The sequence below is a fragment of the Sitophilus oryzae genome, unplaced genomic scaffold (genome assembly GCF_002938485.1).
Source record: "Sitophilus oryzae breed Bouriz unplaced genomic scaffold, Soryzae_2.0 scaffold_213_pilon_pilon, whole genome shotgun sequence".
NCBI classification, from domain to species: domain Eukaryota; kingdom Metazoa; phylum Arthropoda; class Insecta; order Coleoptera; family Curculionidae; genus Sitophilus; species Sitophilus oryzae.
In genome coordinates this window covers 240,340-256,810 of record NW_022146767.1, presented here as the reverse complement: position 1 = coordinate 256,810, position 16,471 = coordinate 240,340, and the positions used below count along the sequence as shown (strand labels likewise).

Below are 16,471 nucleotides of genomic sequence, written 5' to 3'. Positions count from 1 at the left end.
TTTTCTTTAAATCAGTACGTCGTCATCTTGCCCCGTTCGTCATCATGCCCCGACCTCCCCTATTAGTTGCGATATTACTACTGGCATTAGTGGTATTGACCGTGGAAACACTGGAACAGTGATTTCTCTTTCTTTTTTTTTAGAATCGACGAATTATCCTTTATTTTGTTCATATTATTTCCTCTTTAATTGAAAGTAGCAATAATTTATATAAGGTCTACATAAAAAAATTTCGATCAACTATCTGTGTCAAATACCCCACTGTGCGTGGCTTCGTCTCGAGCTGCAAAACTCATGCGTAGTGCAACAAATAATATGTCCTTTTTGCACTAGTTACACAAATAACTATTGTTGAAGGTTTTTACTCGATCTCATTTTGTACAAGAAGTGTCAAAACAAAATACCGAAATATTGATGCCTAGTGTTAGTATATTTTGTGACTGTATCAGTTTTTTTTTATTTATTTGTTTTGTACCTCAACATCCAACACCTTTGTAACAAGAATAAGTATTTCTATAATTTTATATTTTATATACAGGGTGGTCTAAAATGTATCACCACAAAAAAGGCACCACCTACATATTGTTTAATTGGTTTATAAAAAATAAAGTGTAATAATTTTTCGTTCGTACCTGTAGAGAAATACTAATTAGAAAAATAATAAAAATATACATTTCCGTCATTTTTTGACGTAAAAAAAGTATCTAAAATAGCAGGTTAGTCGTGACTAACTAAAAAAACTCAAAATTTAAGTGAGGATGCAGTCAATAATCACCACATAGGCTAATAAAACTACTTTTTCAAATTTGTTAAGCTTTCGAGAATTTTATTCCCTTGTTTTATTCCCATCATCAGGACAGTTTGACTGAGTCAATTAGCAAAAAACATCCTCTGCACAAAAAGGCCTTAAACTAGCATAATATGACGTTGTATTCCAATGTCCTGATGGTGGGAATAAAATTCTCGAAAGCTTGACAAATTTGAAAAAGTAGTTTTATTAGCCTATGTGGTGATTATTGACTGCATTCTCACTTAAATTTTGAGTTTTTTTCTTAAAAAAAGTATCTTTATAAAAATCGCTACGCGTAACAGTTCTCCAGATATTTAGAATCAAAATAATCAATATACATGTCATCACTGGCAAGAATTCAACATGTTGACGTTGAAGATAACGTATGACAAAAAAAACCGCGTCCAGTTGGCTTGAAAGTGAATATCGATAACATACCTCATGTAATTTTTCATATAAAATGACACCGATCTTCATTTCACAGCTATCGCCTGGCTATCGAATTTTTTTTTTGAATCAAGAATATTTTGCTGAAAAATGATCATAGAAAACTAAAACTGGTTTTCGAGTTTAATTCTTGAAAAAACATGTAGTCATGTCATACAAAAAAAATAAAAAAATATATAATAATATATTAAAATAAGTGTGACCCAAAAATTACCGGGTGAATTTTCAACCTAAAAAACGCCGAGGAAGTACAAAAAGAAGGTAAACCTGTTTTAGTTATCTTTGTAAGTACCTTTCAATAACGGGTTCCAAAAGTCTACAACCGAATATTTTGAATATACCCCAGATACCATAAACAGCAGTAAAAATAATTGATACAAAAATATGGAATAACACAGAAGATTTTCTATCAGTTTATTTTCTTTTATTTAATATTCAATAAAATTAAAAGGCTAATAATTTTATTACATAAATATTCAGTATTACCAACAAGTTTTATGATCAAAGGGACGCTTTTTGTTTAAAGAAATAAACTTAAGTAATTATTCTTATGCGAAAATACATTTAATTTTTTTAAACTGACAAATTTAAACCTTCACTTCATCACTAAACTATTAGATCATACGGTATACGGTACTCTCTTCCTAAATAAAAGAACATAAAAATCAAGATAATTAAATACCTTAAAATAGTGCCGGCCTTAAACTTTTTTCTTCCCTTTAGTTTGACAGTCAATTAAAATAACCAAAAATATCTTCTCCTCCTAAAAAATCACTTCATTCACTAACATAAAAGTCTGAAAACCAAAAAAACATCTAAATAAAAATCCACGACGGTTTATTCACGCTACGAAAAACCATGTGCTTTTTGTTTACTCGATACGACGCGCAAATCACAACTCTCAGCCTACTAGACCAGCAGGAGCGAAACGCGCCTCTCCTCTATGCGATAGCGACTGCAGCAGGGAGTCAGCAGGACTGAAGCCGACTTACCGAGCTTGCTCGTCTTTGCTGCGGTCTACACACTTGTCTTGAGTTGGCCTGGCTGCTATTTTCCAAACGGAAATGAAGAATTTGCCGATGGCATCGGACAACAATTGAACATCGACAGTATCGAAGGTTAAAGAAGAGATTTTTCCATGTCGACGTTGATGTATTTTTCTTCAAGCAAACTTGAAACCTCTTGAGGGCAGTTCGGGGTAAGGGCATCGCGTCAACTTTCGTTTAACTGAAATCAGTTATTAGAAAAAAAATTGTCTTTAAAAAGCTACTGTGAACCACGAAGAACACAAATTTTTTTGCGGAAATGCCTAATTTCCAAATTTCACACTTTAGAATAACTGAAATCTGCTATAAAAAAATACATTTTGCGTTTTATTTTTAATATTTTTCTGAACAATATAAACACAAAAATTTTCCTGCGGAAATAAGCTGTTTTCATTTTCTAAGGAAATTTATTAGACTTTAGAATAGCTGAAATCATCAGTTATATAAAAAATCAATATATTTTTGCCTTTTAGAAGCATTCACGAATTGAGGAAAATAAAAATTTTCCTGCGGAAATAAACTGTATCCATTTTCTGAGAAAATTTAATAGACTTTAGAATAGCTGAAATCAATTATATAAAAAATAAATATATTTTTTGCCTTTTAGAAGCGTTTACAAACTCAGGAAAATTAAAAATTTCCTGCGGAAATGCTTGATTTTCATTTTCCATTTGTTCCTTATTATATTATTGGGTCTTGTAAAGTATAAGTACCCACGAATTTAGCAAAAAAAATTTGAAGAAAGTCCTATACCGGGTGCGTCTCAAAAGTGGCTCACCCCTATAACTTTTTATTTTTTCAGATAAAACAACGAGATTTGGTATGTTAGAATATAACATAAATTGGGATTGATTGACGTAATCAATTGTTTTCGGTCACTTCCGGATTCACCGGAAATGACTACAACTTTTGATTTTTAAATGGCACCCTCGGTATTTTTTTACTTTATTCGATACACTCTGAATCGAATGACACATCATATGTCAATTTTTGACATAGTCATTCAAAAACAAATCCCATTTTAAATTTCAATCTAGAGTGCCATGGCTGTGTTAAAAACACTAATTTTTAATCAAGGAGCCTTGGAAAAATAGATTTGATCGTCCAATGTTTTTAGTGTCTTGTCCTGGCCGGTTAAAAGATGCCCAAACCGTATTTTTAATCATATCTCATTTTTTTCAAATGGAACGAGGGTGGCTCATTGGCATATTTGGAAAAAGCATTTTTTTACGAATAATTTGATACCACACACTTGGTATTTTGAGTCAAATTGTCGTTATGAACCGTATGTTACAATTTGAAATAAACCATATGCCCAAATATCAAAAGTTGACATATGATATGTCATTCGATTCAGAGTGTAATTTTCTATCGAATAAAGTAAAAGAATACCGAGGGTGCCATTTAAAAATCAAAAGTTGCAGTCATTTTCAGTGAAACCGGAAGTGACTGAGAACAATTGAATACGTCAACCAATCTCAATTTGTGTCATATACTAACATACCAAATATCGTTGTTTTATCTGAAGTAACAAAAAGTTATAGGGGTGAGCCACTTTTGAGACGCACCCGGTATAGAACAGTTTAAAAGAAAAAAATCCTTGGATGAAGCACTTTTGAACCAAAAAAAAACCAATCTAATAATAAATCTAATAATATTTTTACAAAATCACAGTTAATTATTAAAATATAGAAACCACAGCTTAACACCCTCCACAAAGAAAAGCTAACCAGAGCAACCCAAATCCTAACCAATCTAAGAATATTTTTGCAAAATCACAGTTAATTATTAGAATATAAAAACCACAGCTTAACACCCTCCATAAAGAAAAGCTAACCAAAGCAACCCAAATGCTAACCAATCTAATGTTTTTGCAAAATCGCAGTTAATTATTAAAATATAAAAGAAAACTGCATGATCCAATGATTTTTTGTTTTGAATCAGCCCTATTTACGTAAAGCTTTAATAAAAAACAAGAATAAGTGCAACATTCTGAGGTACTTATAGTTTACAAGAAATAATATATTATCTATTCTATAAGAATTGTTATTCCTCCGAAAGATGTTTTACCCAACCCAGCACCCCTATTCGCTCCCGGGTCCCGTAAAAGCTTCTAAACTGAAAAATGTATGAAAAACAAAGTGCACAAAATGACATTGACACATTTCCGCAGGAGTTTTTTTTGTATTTCTTTGCTCGCAAAGGCTCGTAATATATAAGTTCATTTTTCATGTAACTGATTTCGGCTATTCTAAAGTCAAAGCATTTTTTATGTAAAATAAAAATAAATAATTTCCGCACACACTTTTTTGTGTTTTTATGTTTAGAAAAATGTCTAAAACACACCCCGAAGACTAGTTTTGATGTAACAGATTTCGGTTATACTAAAGTCCGAAAAATGAAAATGACGCATTTCCGCAGGAAAATTTTTGTTTATTTGTACTCCTAACGCCTTCTAGTTTACAATTCTTCTCTATTGCATTCTATTGTGCGCTGCTTCCTCCCACTGATTTTGCATGCTTATCCCCTTTAAGTTTTCATGGAAAATATCCTTGTATCTTTTGAGTTGTCCACCCGGTTTCCTCTTACCGTCTAAAAGCTCTCCGTAAAGAAGAGATTTCGGTAGGCGGTTTTCTTGCATCCTGCATACGTGGATGCAAGGAAATGCCTTTACTTTTTAATTAAAAGTATTACTAATATAAATGTAGAAATTCTAGTTAATATTTATGAATCGAAAGTGTTAATTACTAATATTAATTTACTGGTAACTGGTAGAGTAGATAATAAAAAAAAATGAATTTGCAAGTGATACGCTATCATCTTTAGTGGCGCACTGCCATGGATGGCTAAAAATCTAAATTAAATAATTAAGACATATTAACCGCGTTTGCTTTCACTTATTATTTTATTTATTTTTATGCTTAAACAAATGAACTAATTTAATTATATTCTTTAATCATTTCTTAAAACTATACAGCATGACTCAGTGTGATATCTATTTGATGATATCTTCACGCGGTCACCCTGTATATTTGTAATTTCTCTAAAATAAAGAAAACATCTGCAATGATATTATTGATCTTATGATTATAGATTTTAAAAGCGTATATAAGGATATACACCAAGAAATGTAAAAAGTTACTGGTATTATATTAGATTTAAAAGTAGATAATTTTCTAAATTTTTATCTCCTAGTCCATAGGCAACTAAAAATACACCGTAACAGAACACACCACGTTGCAGGAATTTCATATAAGCAGGAAGGAGTGAGGTGTGAATTGTTTACAGAGGTGTTAAATGTTAAATCTGAGATTGTTTTATTTTATTAAACTTTCACTTCGAATGAAAATGTAGAAAAACACTTATTCCTATATCTAGGGTTTAATTTTAATGTACGTTTTGGTTTTTCAAAGTTAAGTTTGATTTCAAGTACACCTATTTCGGACAATTATTGGAAATCATGACGTCCTTTGAGTAAGTCTGCCTTGAATTGTTTTTCCATATGACTGATAAAACAATATATTGTTCAAAATGATAATAAATAATTAACGTAAATACCAGACGTCAATAATGTATTAAATATGTGATAACCTCTATAACCTGCTGTAAATGACTGTAAATGATTAGCTAATCAAATTTGCCTCCCGCAGAGAATTATCAAAAATTTAATGTTCAAAATATAGTGTGACCTTATTTCAAAATTCCCAAAATAAATTGTCTGGAATAGAGCCGTAGTAAATTTGAATTCACCTTATTTCAGATGAGGTGAATGGATGGATAAAAAAATTACCTTTTTGAATTTGATGACGTTTTAGGAAAAATTAATATGATTATTTTTAAACATGCTATGAAAATTCCCTCAGCATTATATCAAATGAAAAGGAACCTATCTAGGTATAGCATAATAAATTAGAATTTACTGCTTCAATATCTAGTCGCATGTCCTCATTGTTTTTCTTTATAAATACAGTTAGCAACAATAGTAAATATCTTCTGAATAATATGTTGTTAATGATAAGTATGTCTGATGCAAATGTGTTGTAATAAATAATGTAGATTTCAAAATTTCTTATTTTTATCGTTCTATTCTTGTATAAAATAACGGAACTCATAGAGAAACCACAGTGTTACTTTGCCTTTAATATATCTACAGTCATTTTGAAGCTATTCGCACAAAATGCCCGAAGTTTTGTCACAAACTAAGAAGTTCCGATTAATGTATATTTATTTCTACTTCTTGTTTTCTTAGATAATTATAATTATTTTCTATTTCAGTAAAGGAAGCAAGTTAATTGATGGTAAAAAGATATCGCAAGAGATTCAAAAAGAAATTCGGGTTGAAATCGATGCTTGGATGAATAAAGGACATAGAAGGCCATGTCTCATAGCCATCCTGGTTGGAGAAAATCCTGCTAGCCAGAAATATGTTCACAATAAGATGAAAGCTGCAAAAGATATCGGTAATTTAATATTACATTTATACTTATTACTTATCATTTAAAAATATCAATTTGATTTTAGGAATCACATCAAAAACAATCAAGCTGCCAAACACTACAACCGAATCGGAAATAATCGAAGAAATCAAAAGACTGAATGAGGATTCTTCAGTTGATGGTATTCTGGTTCAACTTCCGGTCCCGGAACATGTTTCAGAAAGGAATGTTTGTAATGCTGTTGACCCTCACAAAGATGTAGATGGATTTCATATTACTAATATGGGCAGACTGGCAATAAATCTTGATACATTCGTACCAGCTACAGCTCTTGGAGTTATTGAACTAATCAAAAGGTAGGTAGGTAGAATTAAAACGCATTTCTTAGAAGACCTCGGATTGTGCTTCTTGTCTTTGTATGCATCTACAAGAGATTTAATAAAAAAACACTATTGCGCGCAGTATATAAATAATTACTATAAAACTGTTTATTAGTGGTAGTTAGAGTCGCTATTTATGCAACTAACAATACACAGTCCTAGCGACTAAATTATTCTACATTCTACATAAATGTTTTATTTTGCATGTATTTATACAGGGTGTTTCAAAACAAATGCGAAAAAGTTCAGGGGGTGATTCCTTGTTCAAAATAAAGGGTAGTTTGCTTCATAAACGTTGGGTCAAAAGTCAACCATTAGGGAGATATCGCGGTACAAAGATGGCGGAAAAATAATGTTTTTATTTTTTATCTTGAAAACGAAAAGAGATAGACTAATAAAATTTTATGGAAGCATTACTTTTATGGAAACACATTCTTTTGGTAATTTTTTTCACTTTTAAATGAGGAAGGGGTTGAATAAATCATCATTTTAGTTAACGAATTTAAAGAAAATCTTATCAACATTACGTAAAATATTCTGGATAGTTTATTTTGTTTAGAACTTTTTATCTCTTGTATTTTTGATAAAACTCACCGATTTGAAATTAAAAAATAAAATGTAAAGCATTACATGTCAGGACAAAAAACATTTTCTGATAAAGAATCTAGTGGGCTGCTGTAATTTTTTTAGGAAAAAATCTAATCGGTCGCTGGTACTTTTTATGATGTTCCTAATATTATTTTATTTGACATTACTCTACTGCAATACGTTATTATCTAGATGATTATTATTATCGTTATTATCACTAGATTCTTAATCTAAAAATGTTTTTGTCCTGACATGTAATGCTTTAGATTTTATTTTTTAATTTCCAATCGGTGAGTTTTATCAAAAAAACACAAGAGGTAAAAAAGTTTCTAAACAACTAAACTATCCAAATTAATTTTTTTGTAAGTGCTTCGATAAGATTTTTCTTTTAAATTTCTGCTACTAACAAGAATGATAGGGGTAGTTTATTTCTAACCCCTTCCACTCATTTTAAAAAGGAAAAATTACCAGAAAGTGTGTTTTCATAACAGTAATGCTTCCATAAAATTCTTCATTAGTCTATCTCTTTTCGTTTTCAAGATAAAAAATAAAAACATTATTTTTCCGCCATATTTGTACCGCGATATCTCCCTAATGGTTGACTTTTGACCCAACGTTTATAAAGCAAACTACCCTTTATTTTGAACAAGGAATCACCCCCTAAAGTTTTTCGCATTTGTTTTGAAACACCCTGTATATAAAAATCATCAAAAATATACCTTTATTAAACTTCTAGACAAAAATGTGTTAAACAATTTACATGGTCAAACAGAAGCACTATAAGATAGATACGGCGTCAGAGTTGGCTTGGGAATGAAAATCACTGTCATTTCTAAACAAAATTTGCGGCGTTGTTTCGAAAATACTATATGTAGATACATTTACTTTGAATTTGAAATAATTACCTCCCTTTATCAAATTAAAAAATCGAATAAAAATCAGATACTAATAAATACGAAATAACTTCTTTTGGAAAAAATTATATCTGATGTTCTCAGGCTCTAATAAGCTGTCAAAATAGACCCACAGATAAAAGATAAATGGCGCCAAATTTAAACCCCTATTCTGGTACTCGGATTCGGATCTGCATTTTCGAATGTTTATAAATTTATATTTGTCGAATTGATCACTAGTCCGCAATTGTTCAGATATCTTTGACAGTATTCTCAGTATCTTTAGTAACAAAATTTCCATTTTGTGTTATGTGATAGCTTGTAACTTATTTTAACCTCTATGCTTGTAGCTATAGTTCATATCAACTAAACTTTTAGTCACATGATTAAGCTTGATTGACACAGCGTTGCCCACTTTACATATTTTCGGGAACAGAAATAAATTAATTATAAATATATAAATAGTTATTATTTACATCAGCAAAACTCACCTTCTTAACAGCATTTAAGCGAGATAAAAGGCCATTACTATCGCTTTCCCGTTCAAAATATTCTAATAAAGTTGCGATGAGCTTTTTACGGCTATTAAGCTATCTTGTTAACTTTGCACAAAAAGAGGTTCTCAAAAGAATAATGTTCGACTGCAAGGTCTGTTAATAAACATTTTTAAGCTTAAAGTATCACAACACTATTTATTTAAACCAAAAACTCGTAATACAAAACTAAAGTGTCAAAACGAATGACAATGTCAGGAAATAAATAAATAACTATGGCAACTTGACATTTTCTACAGCAGAGCTACCACCTGAGTCCCCAGCGAGAAATTTAAATTCGAGTTTGTTAGCTCGGCGCCGAATATATCCATGGTTGGCAACAATGAATTTAAAAATCGCGCCCTCGATTACGTAACTGAAAGTTTAATTGGTATTGAATATAGATAATCATTTTGCAGGTCCCAAGTACCAACATTAGGCAAGAACGTCGTGGTCTGCGGCCGTTCCAAAAATGTCGGTCTTCCAATAGCATTACTGTTGCACTCAGACGCCAGAAACGAATGTCCAGGTCACGAAGCTACTGTAACCATATGTCACCGACACACCCCGCCAGAAGAACTGTCATGTTTCACCAAGAGGGCCGATATAATTATCACCGCGACTGGAATAGTAAACCTCATTAAGGCTGATATGGTCAAACCAGGGGCTTGTATAATCGACGTTGGTATCAATAGAATCATGACTGAGGAGGGTAAACCGAAAATAGTAGGGGACGTCGACTTTGAAGGTAATTGAGCAATATAGAGATGAAAAAATCCGACTATTTTTTTCTTAATTTATACTCTGAGAAAAAGGTTGGGAGACACCTCAAAAAAATTATCTCCAAGTATGAGCTCTTTCAGTTTTCTATTTTTTTCTTATTATTAGAAAGAAAAAATTATATCTCGGTATCTACTATTTGGAAAAAATATCTCGTCTTATATGTTTGTAGGAAATTGAATTTTCTACAAAAAAGGTCTCTTACAATTTTTTGTAAACCTCACCGTTCGAAAGTTATGAAAGGTTGAAATTTGGTTATTTTAAAGCTGTTTTCTTTTTTCTTATGAATTTTATAACTCGTTAACAAAAAATCATGATACGCGCAAAACATGGTTTTTAGGAAATTCACTGCTCTACAAAAACGGTTTCTTATGATTAGTCGATTAAATTAACCGTTTAAAAGATACTCATCGTCAAACTTCAATGCGCAATAATTTTAACAGTTTTTGATTGATTAATAATTCGAATAATTCCAATCCAATCTCTGTTGAAAATAAGGTTCAACTTTCGTTTACCTGGAATATGTTATATAAAAAATGACTTCATATATGCGTTCTAGAAGGCGTTAGGAGTACAAATATACAAAAAAATTTCCTGCGGAAATGCGTCATTTTCATTTTTCGGACTTTAGTATCGCCGAAATCTGTTACATCAAAACTAGTCTTCGGGGTGTGTTTTAGACATTTTTCTAAACATAAAAACACAAAAATGTGTCTGCGAAAATTTTTTATTTTTATTTTACATAAAAAAATGCTTTGACTTTAGAATAGCCGAAATCAGTTACATGAAAAATGAACTTATATTTGTTTTATAGGAGCCTTTACGAATAAAGAAATACAAAAAAATTCCTGCGGAAATGTGTCAATGTCATTTTGTGCACTTTGTTTTTCATCATAGATAAAAGAAAATAATCTTCTATTAAGATAGATATGAAACTTAATAGTAAAATTTTGGGTCAAAGCGCCCCCATGATTATAAACAGTTTATGATCATCTGCTGATGATGCTAACATGGTTAGCGAAACGCGCGTCCAGTGTATTGTACTAGTTTTGGTGTATTGTGGTGATTTAGTGTTTTATTTTGTTGATTAGATTGGTTAGCATTTTAGACACTTTTAAATGATTTTTTTGGTTCAAAAGTGACAAAAAGGTAATTTTTTATGTATTTATGCTTACAAAAGTGGAAAATGAAAATCAAGCATTTTTGCAGGAAATTTTTTATTTTCCTGAGTTTGTAAACGCTTCTAAAAGGCAAAAATATATTTATTTTTTATATAACTGATTTCAGCTATTCTAAAGTCTAATAAATTTCCTTAGAAAATGAAAACAGCTTATTTCCGCAGGAAAATTTTTGTGTTTATATGTTCAGAAAAATATTAAAAATAAAACACAAAATGTATTTTTTTTATAACAGATTTCAGTTATTCTAAAGTGTGAAATTTGGAAATTACGCATTTCCGCAGGAAAATTTGTGTTTTCCGTGGTTCACAGTACCTTTTTAAAGTCAATTTTTTTTTCTAATAACTGATTTCACCTAAACGAAAGTTGTCCCGAAAATAAAAAAAACTTTTTATAAAAAATTGATTTTTTTTCTTCTAGATCAATACTTTTTATGTTAAATTTGTCAAAAAACGCTATTTACTCGAAATTTAATGAATCGTTGTTGATTGTCAATGTACCCAAACATGCTTAGGACTAAAAAAAAACTAGAAAAAAAGAAGTGACTCAAATTTGAGATATGAATTTTTCTTTCTAACAATAAGGAAAACTGAAAAACAGAGGACCTTCCTATTAAAATTAAGAGCTCATACTTGTAGAGAATGTTTTTGAAGTCTTTTTTTTTGAGAACCTTTTTTTTCAGAGTATAAAATGAAAAAAATAGTCGATTTTTTTGACTCACCCTAGTGTTCAATACAAACATATTTTTTTTCTTTAGCTGTATGTGAAGTGGCAGGACATATAACTCCGGTACCAGGCGGTGTTGGACCAATGACTGTAGCCATGTTGATGTTTAACACTTTGAAAGCCGCGAAAAACTTGGTAAAAAATCAACAATAATGCTATAATGTGATTCAGTATTAATAATTTATATTGAAATATATCATTTTCCTTTACATAAAAAGTATTATTCATTTACTGTCAAACACATTTATTTTATTTATAAATATATAGGATTACCATTATAATGGTATATATACAAGAATGTTAAATATTTTACATTATTAAATAATTTTGCACACAGATCTGACTGTTTTATTTACATCAGTATTATAATGAAATAACTGAGGCAGTATCATAGTATTTTACTGCCCCATCATCTGCTGTTGTGGTACCTCTAATACACAAATGCAGTTCTTTTAGTTCAAACGACCCAAAATAGAAATCCCTGTATTTTTGCAAGATATCTGTAGCATCAAATGACCCTTTCCCTTCACTACCTTTCCTAAAACTTGTATTCATTAAAGTCATGTGCAACTTTACTTTTTCGTATTCCTTTTTTGCAATGCCTACACGACAGAAATACGAATTAAGTGCATCAGCTATGTTCTGTAATTTTGTTAAGAGTGTATCATTCGGCATTTTTACTTTGCCATATAAAACATACACATTTGCAGGGTCGTCGTTCATTATTTCAACACCTTGAACAGTAATTTCATTACCCTTTATTTCGTTATATATTCCTGCAATTGATTCATTATAACAAGTTTGTAAGTTCTTTTTGGCTAAATCCAACTCATCTTCGTCAAGTATTTTCAACATTACAATAGTCAGATGAAGCTTAACTGGATTTTGGAAAAGACTTTCCGTTACACCTGCAGGGGGATTTTCCATAATTTCGTTCTTAAATTGAATTAAGTTTTCATTAATAGTGTCGGAAACAATAGGAATTGCTATAAAATGGGTGGGTTGCATTCTCTCTTTTCTTTGTGCAACAATCATAGCAATCTGGGCTCTGGCTGATGCAACTTTCCTCTCTGACTCTCCAGTAATAGTTACCTCACCTTTTTCGTTCATTCGTGGTACTTTTATAATCGTATTTGTATCTCTTTGTAGTGATTTTAATTTTACCCCTTTGGCTCCAATAATATAGGACAGCAGTTTTGAAGGGACATACAATGATGTGAAAAATTTACCATTCTTCGTCAAAGTAATATCATAGGAATCTTCAATATCTTCACAAACCAACATTTCATCATCATTGTCCGTGTAAGGTTTTAAATTAGGCTTTGAACTGTGACCATATTCATCTTTGTCTGGATTTACTCTGGACTGGTAATAAGTCATTTTACCAAACTGTAATGGTGTTACTGTTGTTGGAATCGGACCTTTGTTAGTAAAGAAATCTGGAAAATGTTTTCTACTCATTCTAAAAATAGAAGTATTTATTTATATACAATAACATTATTTTTATTCTATTCCCTGAGCAAAATTAGATTTCTCAAAAAATATTTACATTCTAAATAGAACAAGAAACATGATTAAATATTCCTTTTTTTCCAAAAAATCAGTATAAAGTTTGATAATAAATTTGAATTTTGGCGCTGTTTTGAGTATTATCAGCTATTGACCTCTATTATTTCTGTCTATAAAAACCAACTAAATCACTATAACATATTTTTTTAATTTCAATTTTAGTCAAATACCTTTGTTATGTGGATTTTTTAAAGCCGCAAACGCCAATCGGTCATGCAGATACTAGGCATCAGTAAATCGTGCCTGAAGAAGTTGATTGTATTTGGTGTTAAAACACCTCATAAATTTTATTCCAAAACAATGGCCAAGCCCTCAGTTTATCTTACTCGACGAATAAATCAAGAGGCGTTGGATGTTCTACAACAAACGTACGTATAATCAAATCTATAAGATAATTTTTAAATGAAAAAAAATGTAAAACTAGAAAAATAACCCAATAATTCTGTCAGGTGTGACGTATCGATTTGGCCAGAACCGGACCCAGTCCCTAGACAAGAGCTCCTGAAAAACATTAAAGGAAAATCAGGCTTATTTTGCATGTTAACAGATAGAATTGATTCAGAAATATTAGATGCTGCTGGCAGTAATCTTAAAATTGTCGCAACAATGTCCGTGGGTTACGATCATCTTGATGTAAATGAAATAAAGCGTCGCGGTATAAAAATGGCCTATACACCAGACATTTTAACAGATGCCACAGCGGAATTGGCTGTTGCATTATTGTTAGCTACTAGTCGAAGATTATTGGAAGCTAACGAGGAAGCAAAGTCTGGAGGCTGGAAAGCTTGGTCGCCATTTTGGATGTGCGGTCCTGGTTTGAAGAATTCCACTGTTGGTATAGTTGGATTTGGAAGAATAGGCCAGGAAATTGCTAAGAGATTAAAGTCTTTTGGACCAAGCAAAATTATTTATTATAATAGATCTGAAAAAGCCAAAGAAGCTGCTGATATCGGTGCGATAAGAGTTAGTTTTGATGAGCTCTTGTCTCAGAGTGATTTTATAAGCGTAAGCTGTGCTTTGACGCCGGAAACTAAAGAAATGTTTAATGAACAGGCTTTCAAAAAGATGAAGAAATCTGCTGTGTTTGTTAATACTAGTAGAGGAGGAGTTGTAGATCAAGACGCGTTAGTTACAGCGCTGCAAAATAAAATTATTTGGGGTGCTGGCTTAGATGTAATGACTCCTGAGCCTCTGCCTTTGGATAATCCTTTATTTAAATTGAAGAATTGCGTTATTTTGCCGCACATCGGAAGTGCCGCATTGGAAACAAGGAATAATATGGCTATTTTAACAGCCAAAAATATTGTAGCTGCACTGAAAAACGAACCTGTTCTTACAGAGTTAAATGTTTGATTTACTTTAATTTTTATACCTATATATAAATAAAAAATAATAATTTAGTAATATATAAATAACGGTTTAACAGTATATGGGAAATATAGTATTTGTTAACATGATAATACAGTAGGTTTAGTAAGAAATTAAACCATTATAATTTTAAATAAAATATATAACCAAGGATATAACTTAATATTTAATATTTTCTTCTTGAGTACTGCCCTGTTTTAAATGCGCTCTTGCCAGCTTACTCCCCTAAAATCTCTATGCGCAAAGTCGGTCCTTTAATATATTTTTGTTACCGATCGTTAGCACCTATCAACTCATTAAAATATCCGTTAAATTCAGATTACCCTATATTTATCTAAAATTAAAATTATCTGGTCTGAAATTACTAAAATACAATTTTCTATCCAGAGCATTTGGCAACATTGTGTACTATCCTCAATTTTTGACAATTCAATTCTGCAGGAAATATTTTTATAAGTCCTGCAAGGTCCTGCAGATATAAACAAATAGTATTCTCTTATTTATTAATTTATTTAATATTGTTAAATAGCGACACTCATAAAATAAAATAATTTTCAATTATATTCAGTGATACAGTTCAAATTTTCAGCTTCTCTTGTGAGTAGCCATTTATTCAATCATTTTATGACTGGTTTTAAAGACACAAATTATGGGGCACTAGTCTCTTAATAGCCCCTTTTTAGCAAATGAATTGTGAACTAATTTGATATAATGTTTATCCTCTCTACGAGTGTAATTGTAATACTCAGTAAGTATTTTTATTTTAGCTTATCTACATTATCAATACATTTATATTATCTTAGGTGTAATTGGATCTCACTGTGTTGATCAGGAAACTGTTAAAAATGAAAGGGTCATAGATAAAAGTTTGGAGCCTATATTTGCCTCTGACTTAGACTCCTTCCCACCAGATTTGGAATCAGTGGAAGAAACCATAATTAATGCTTATACAAATGTAACAATACAAGACAGTACCAATACTACAAATGGGACAAGCTTTAAGTACATCAATTGTTTAAAAGGCTTTAATGGATCATCTGTGCAGCTTGTGAATGACACAGAACTGATAAAACTTTTAGTGCCAGATGGGAAGATCTCTGTAGAAAAAGATTCACCTGCAGTTTGCATTGCAGTTTTATTTTATTCAAAAAATTGTCCGTTTTCTAGTATGGCAGCACCACATTTTAATGCTTTACCTAGGGCATTTCCGGACATAAGAATGGTGGCAATCAATGCAATGCGATACCATCTATTTAACACACAAAATGGTATTGTTGGAGTACCTACATTGCTGATTTTCCATAATGGCAGACCTATTGCTAGATACAGTGGCGCTGAATACAATTTAGAATCATTCATGAGCTTTTTTAAAAGACACACGGGTATAGAGCCAGTCAAGAATTCAGTAGTTACTTCATACGATTTTACTGGACCTGTTATTAGTTCACCTGCTAAGGAATCTGACATGTTTTTAATAATATCTTGGCTTTTCATAATTATTTGTTCTTGTTACTATTTCTCCAAGTCAAAGGTGTGTAAGTGGGTCATAGAAACAATACAGAGAAATTGGAGAGAATCTGAGCAACACATACAACATGAACATATAGATTAAAATCATATTTAAATGTACTTAATTATAGTTTCTTGAATGTAAATAAAGGGTATATTGGTAGTATTTCAGTTGTTACATTTGGTTTCTTATTCTTATAGTATTTTTTGACCAGCACACAGGCACAC

At 31.2% G+C, this 16,471-nt stretch overlaps 5 protein-coding genes across 10 annotated transcripts in view; 3 read left to right on the top strand and 2 right to left on the bottom strand.

Moving 5' to 3' along the window:
• Positions 1 to 2,228, bottom strand: part of LOC115884206 (SH2 domain-containing protein 4A-like) — a 100,366-nt gene extending 98,138 nt beyond the window's left edge. The window contains exon 1 of the mRNA XM_030902705.1: positions 1,920 to 2,228. The gene's annotated coding sequence lies outside the window, so the exon portion shown is untranslated. The remainder of the gene's footprint in view (positions 1 to 1,919) is intronic.
• Positions 2,229 to 5,529: 3,301 nt separating this feature from the next.
• On the top strand, positions 5,530 to 12,135 carry LOC115884200 (bifunctional methylenetetrahydrofolate dehydrogenase/cyclohydrolase, mitochondrial). Of its 3 annotated transcripts, none has more exons than XM_030902695.1 (5): positions 5,530 to 5,757; positions 6,559 to 6,743; positions 6,805 to 7,075; positions 9,533 to 9,861; positions 11,829 to 12,135. In XM_030902695.1, the coding sequence occupies exons 1-5, from the start codon at positions 5,744 to 5,746 to the stop codon at positions 11,948 to 11,950; spliced, it is 921 nt and encodes a 306-aa protein (XP_030758555.1). In that variant the 5' UTR covers positions 5,530 to 5,743; the 3' UTR covers positions 11,951 to 12,135. The 3 variants fall into 3 exon arrangements, with proteins under 3 accessions (XP_030758555.1, XP_030758552.1, XP_030758553.1); XM_030902692.1 differs by lacking the exon at positions 5,530 to 5,757 and adding an exon at positions 5,904 to 6,177; XM_030902693.1 differs by lacking the exon at positions 5,530 to 5,757 and adding an exon at positions 6,356 to 6,501.
• On the bottom strand, positions 11,966 to 13,813 carry LOC115884196 (activating signal cointegrator 1 complex subunit 1). 4 transcript variants are annotated; one of them, XM_030902688.1, is made up of 2 exons: positions 13,537 to 13,813; positions 11,966 to 13,259 (listed from the first exon to the last, which is right to left on the bottom strand). In XM_030902688.1, the coding sequence occupies exon 2, from the start codon at positions 13,256 to 13,258 to the stop codon at positions 12,161 to 12,163; it is 1,098 nt and encodes a 365-aa protein (XP_030758548.1). In that variant the 5' UTR covers position 13,259; positions 13,537 to 13,813; the 3' UTR covers positions 11,966 to 12,160. The 4 variants fall into 4 exon arrangements, with proteins under 4 accessions (XP_030758548.1, XP_030758549.1, XP_030758547.1 ...); XM_030902689.1 differs by having other exon boundaries at positions 11,966 to 13,236; positions 13,537 to 13,808; XM_030902687.1 differs by lacking the exon at positions 13,537 to 13,813 and adding an exon at positions 13,347 to 13,474.
• Positions 13,431 to 14,897, top strand: LOC115884199 (glyoxylate reductase/hydroxypyruvate reductase). Its single transcript, XM_030902691.1, has 2 exons — positions 13,431 to 13,734; positions 13,816 to 14,897. Exons 1-2 carry the CDS (start codon positions 13,580 to 13,582, stop codon positions 14,717 to 14,719), a joined length of 1,059 nt encoding a protein of 352 aa, XP_030758551.1. The 5' UTR covers positions 13,431 to 13,579; the 3' UTR covers positions 14,720 to 14,897.
• A 114-nt stretch (positions 14,898 to 15,011) lies between these two features.
• LOC115884221 (thioredoxin domain-containing protein 15) lies at positions 15,012 to 16,414 on the top strand. The gene is made up of 2 exons (XM_030902726.1): positions 15,012 to 15,482; positions 15,538 to 16,414. Exons 1-2 carry the CDS (start codon positions 15,446 to 15,448, stop codon positions 16,344 to 16,346), a joined length of 846 nt encoding a protein of 281 aa, XP_030758586.1. The 5' UTR covers positions 15,012 to 15,445; the 3' UTR covers positions 16,347 to 16,414.
• Positions 16,415 to 16,471: the final 57 nt, after the last annotated feature.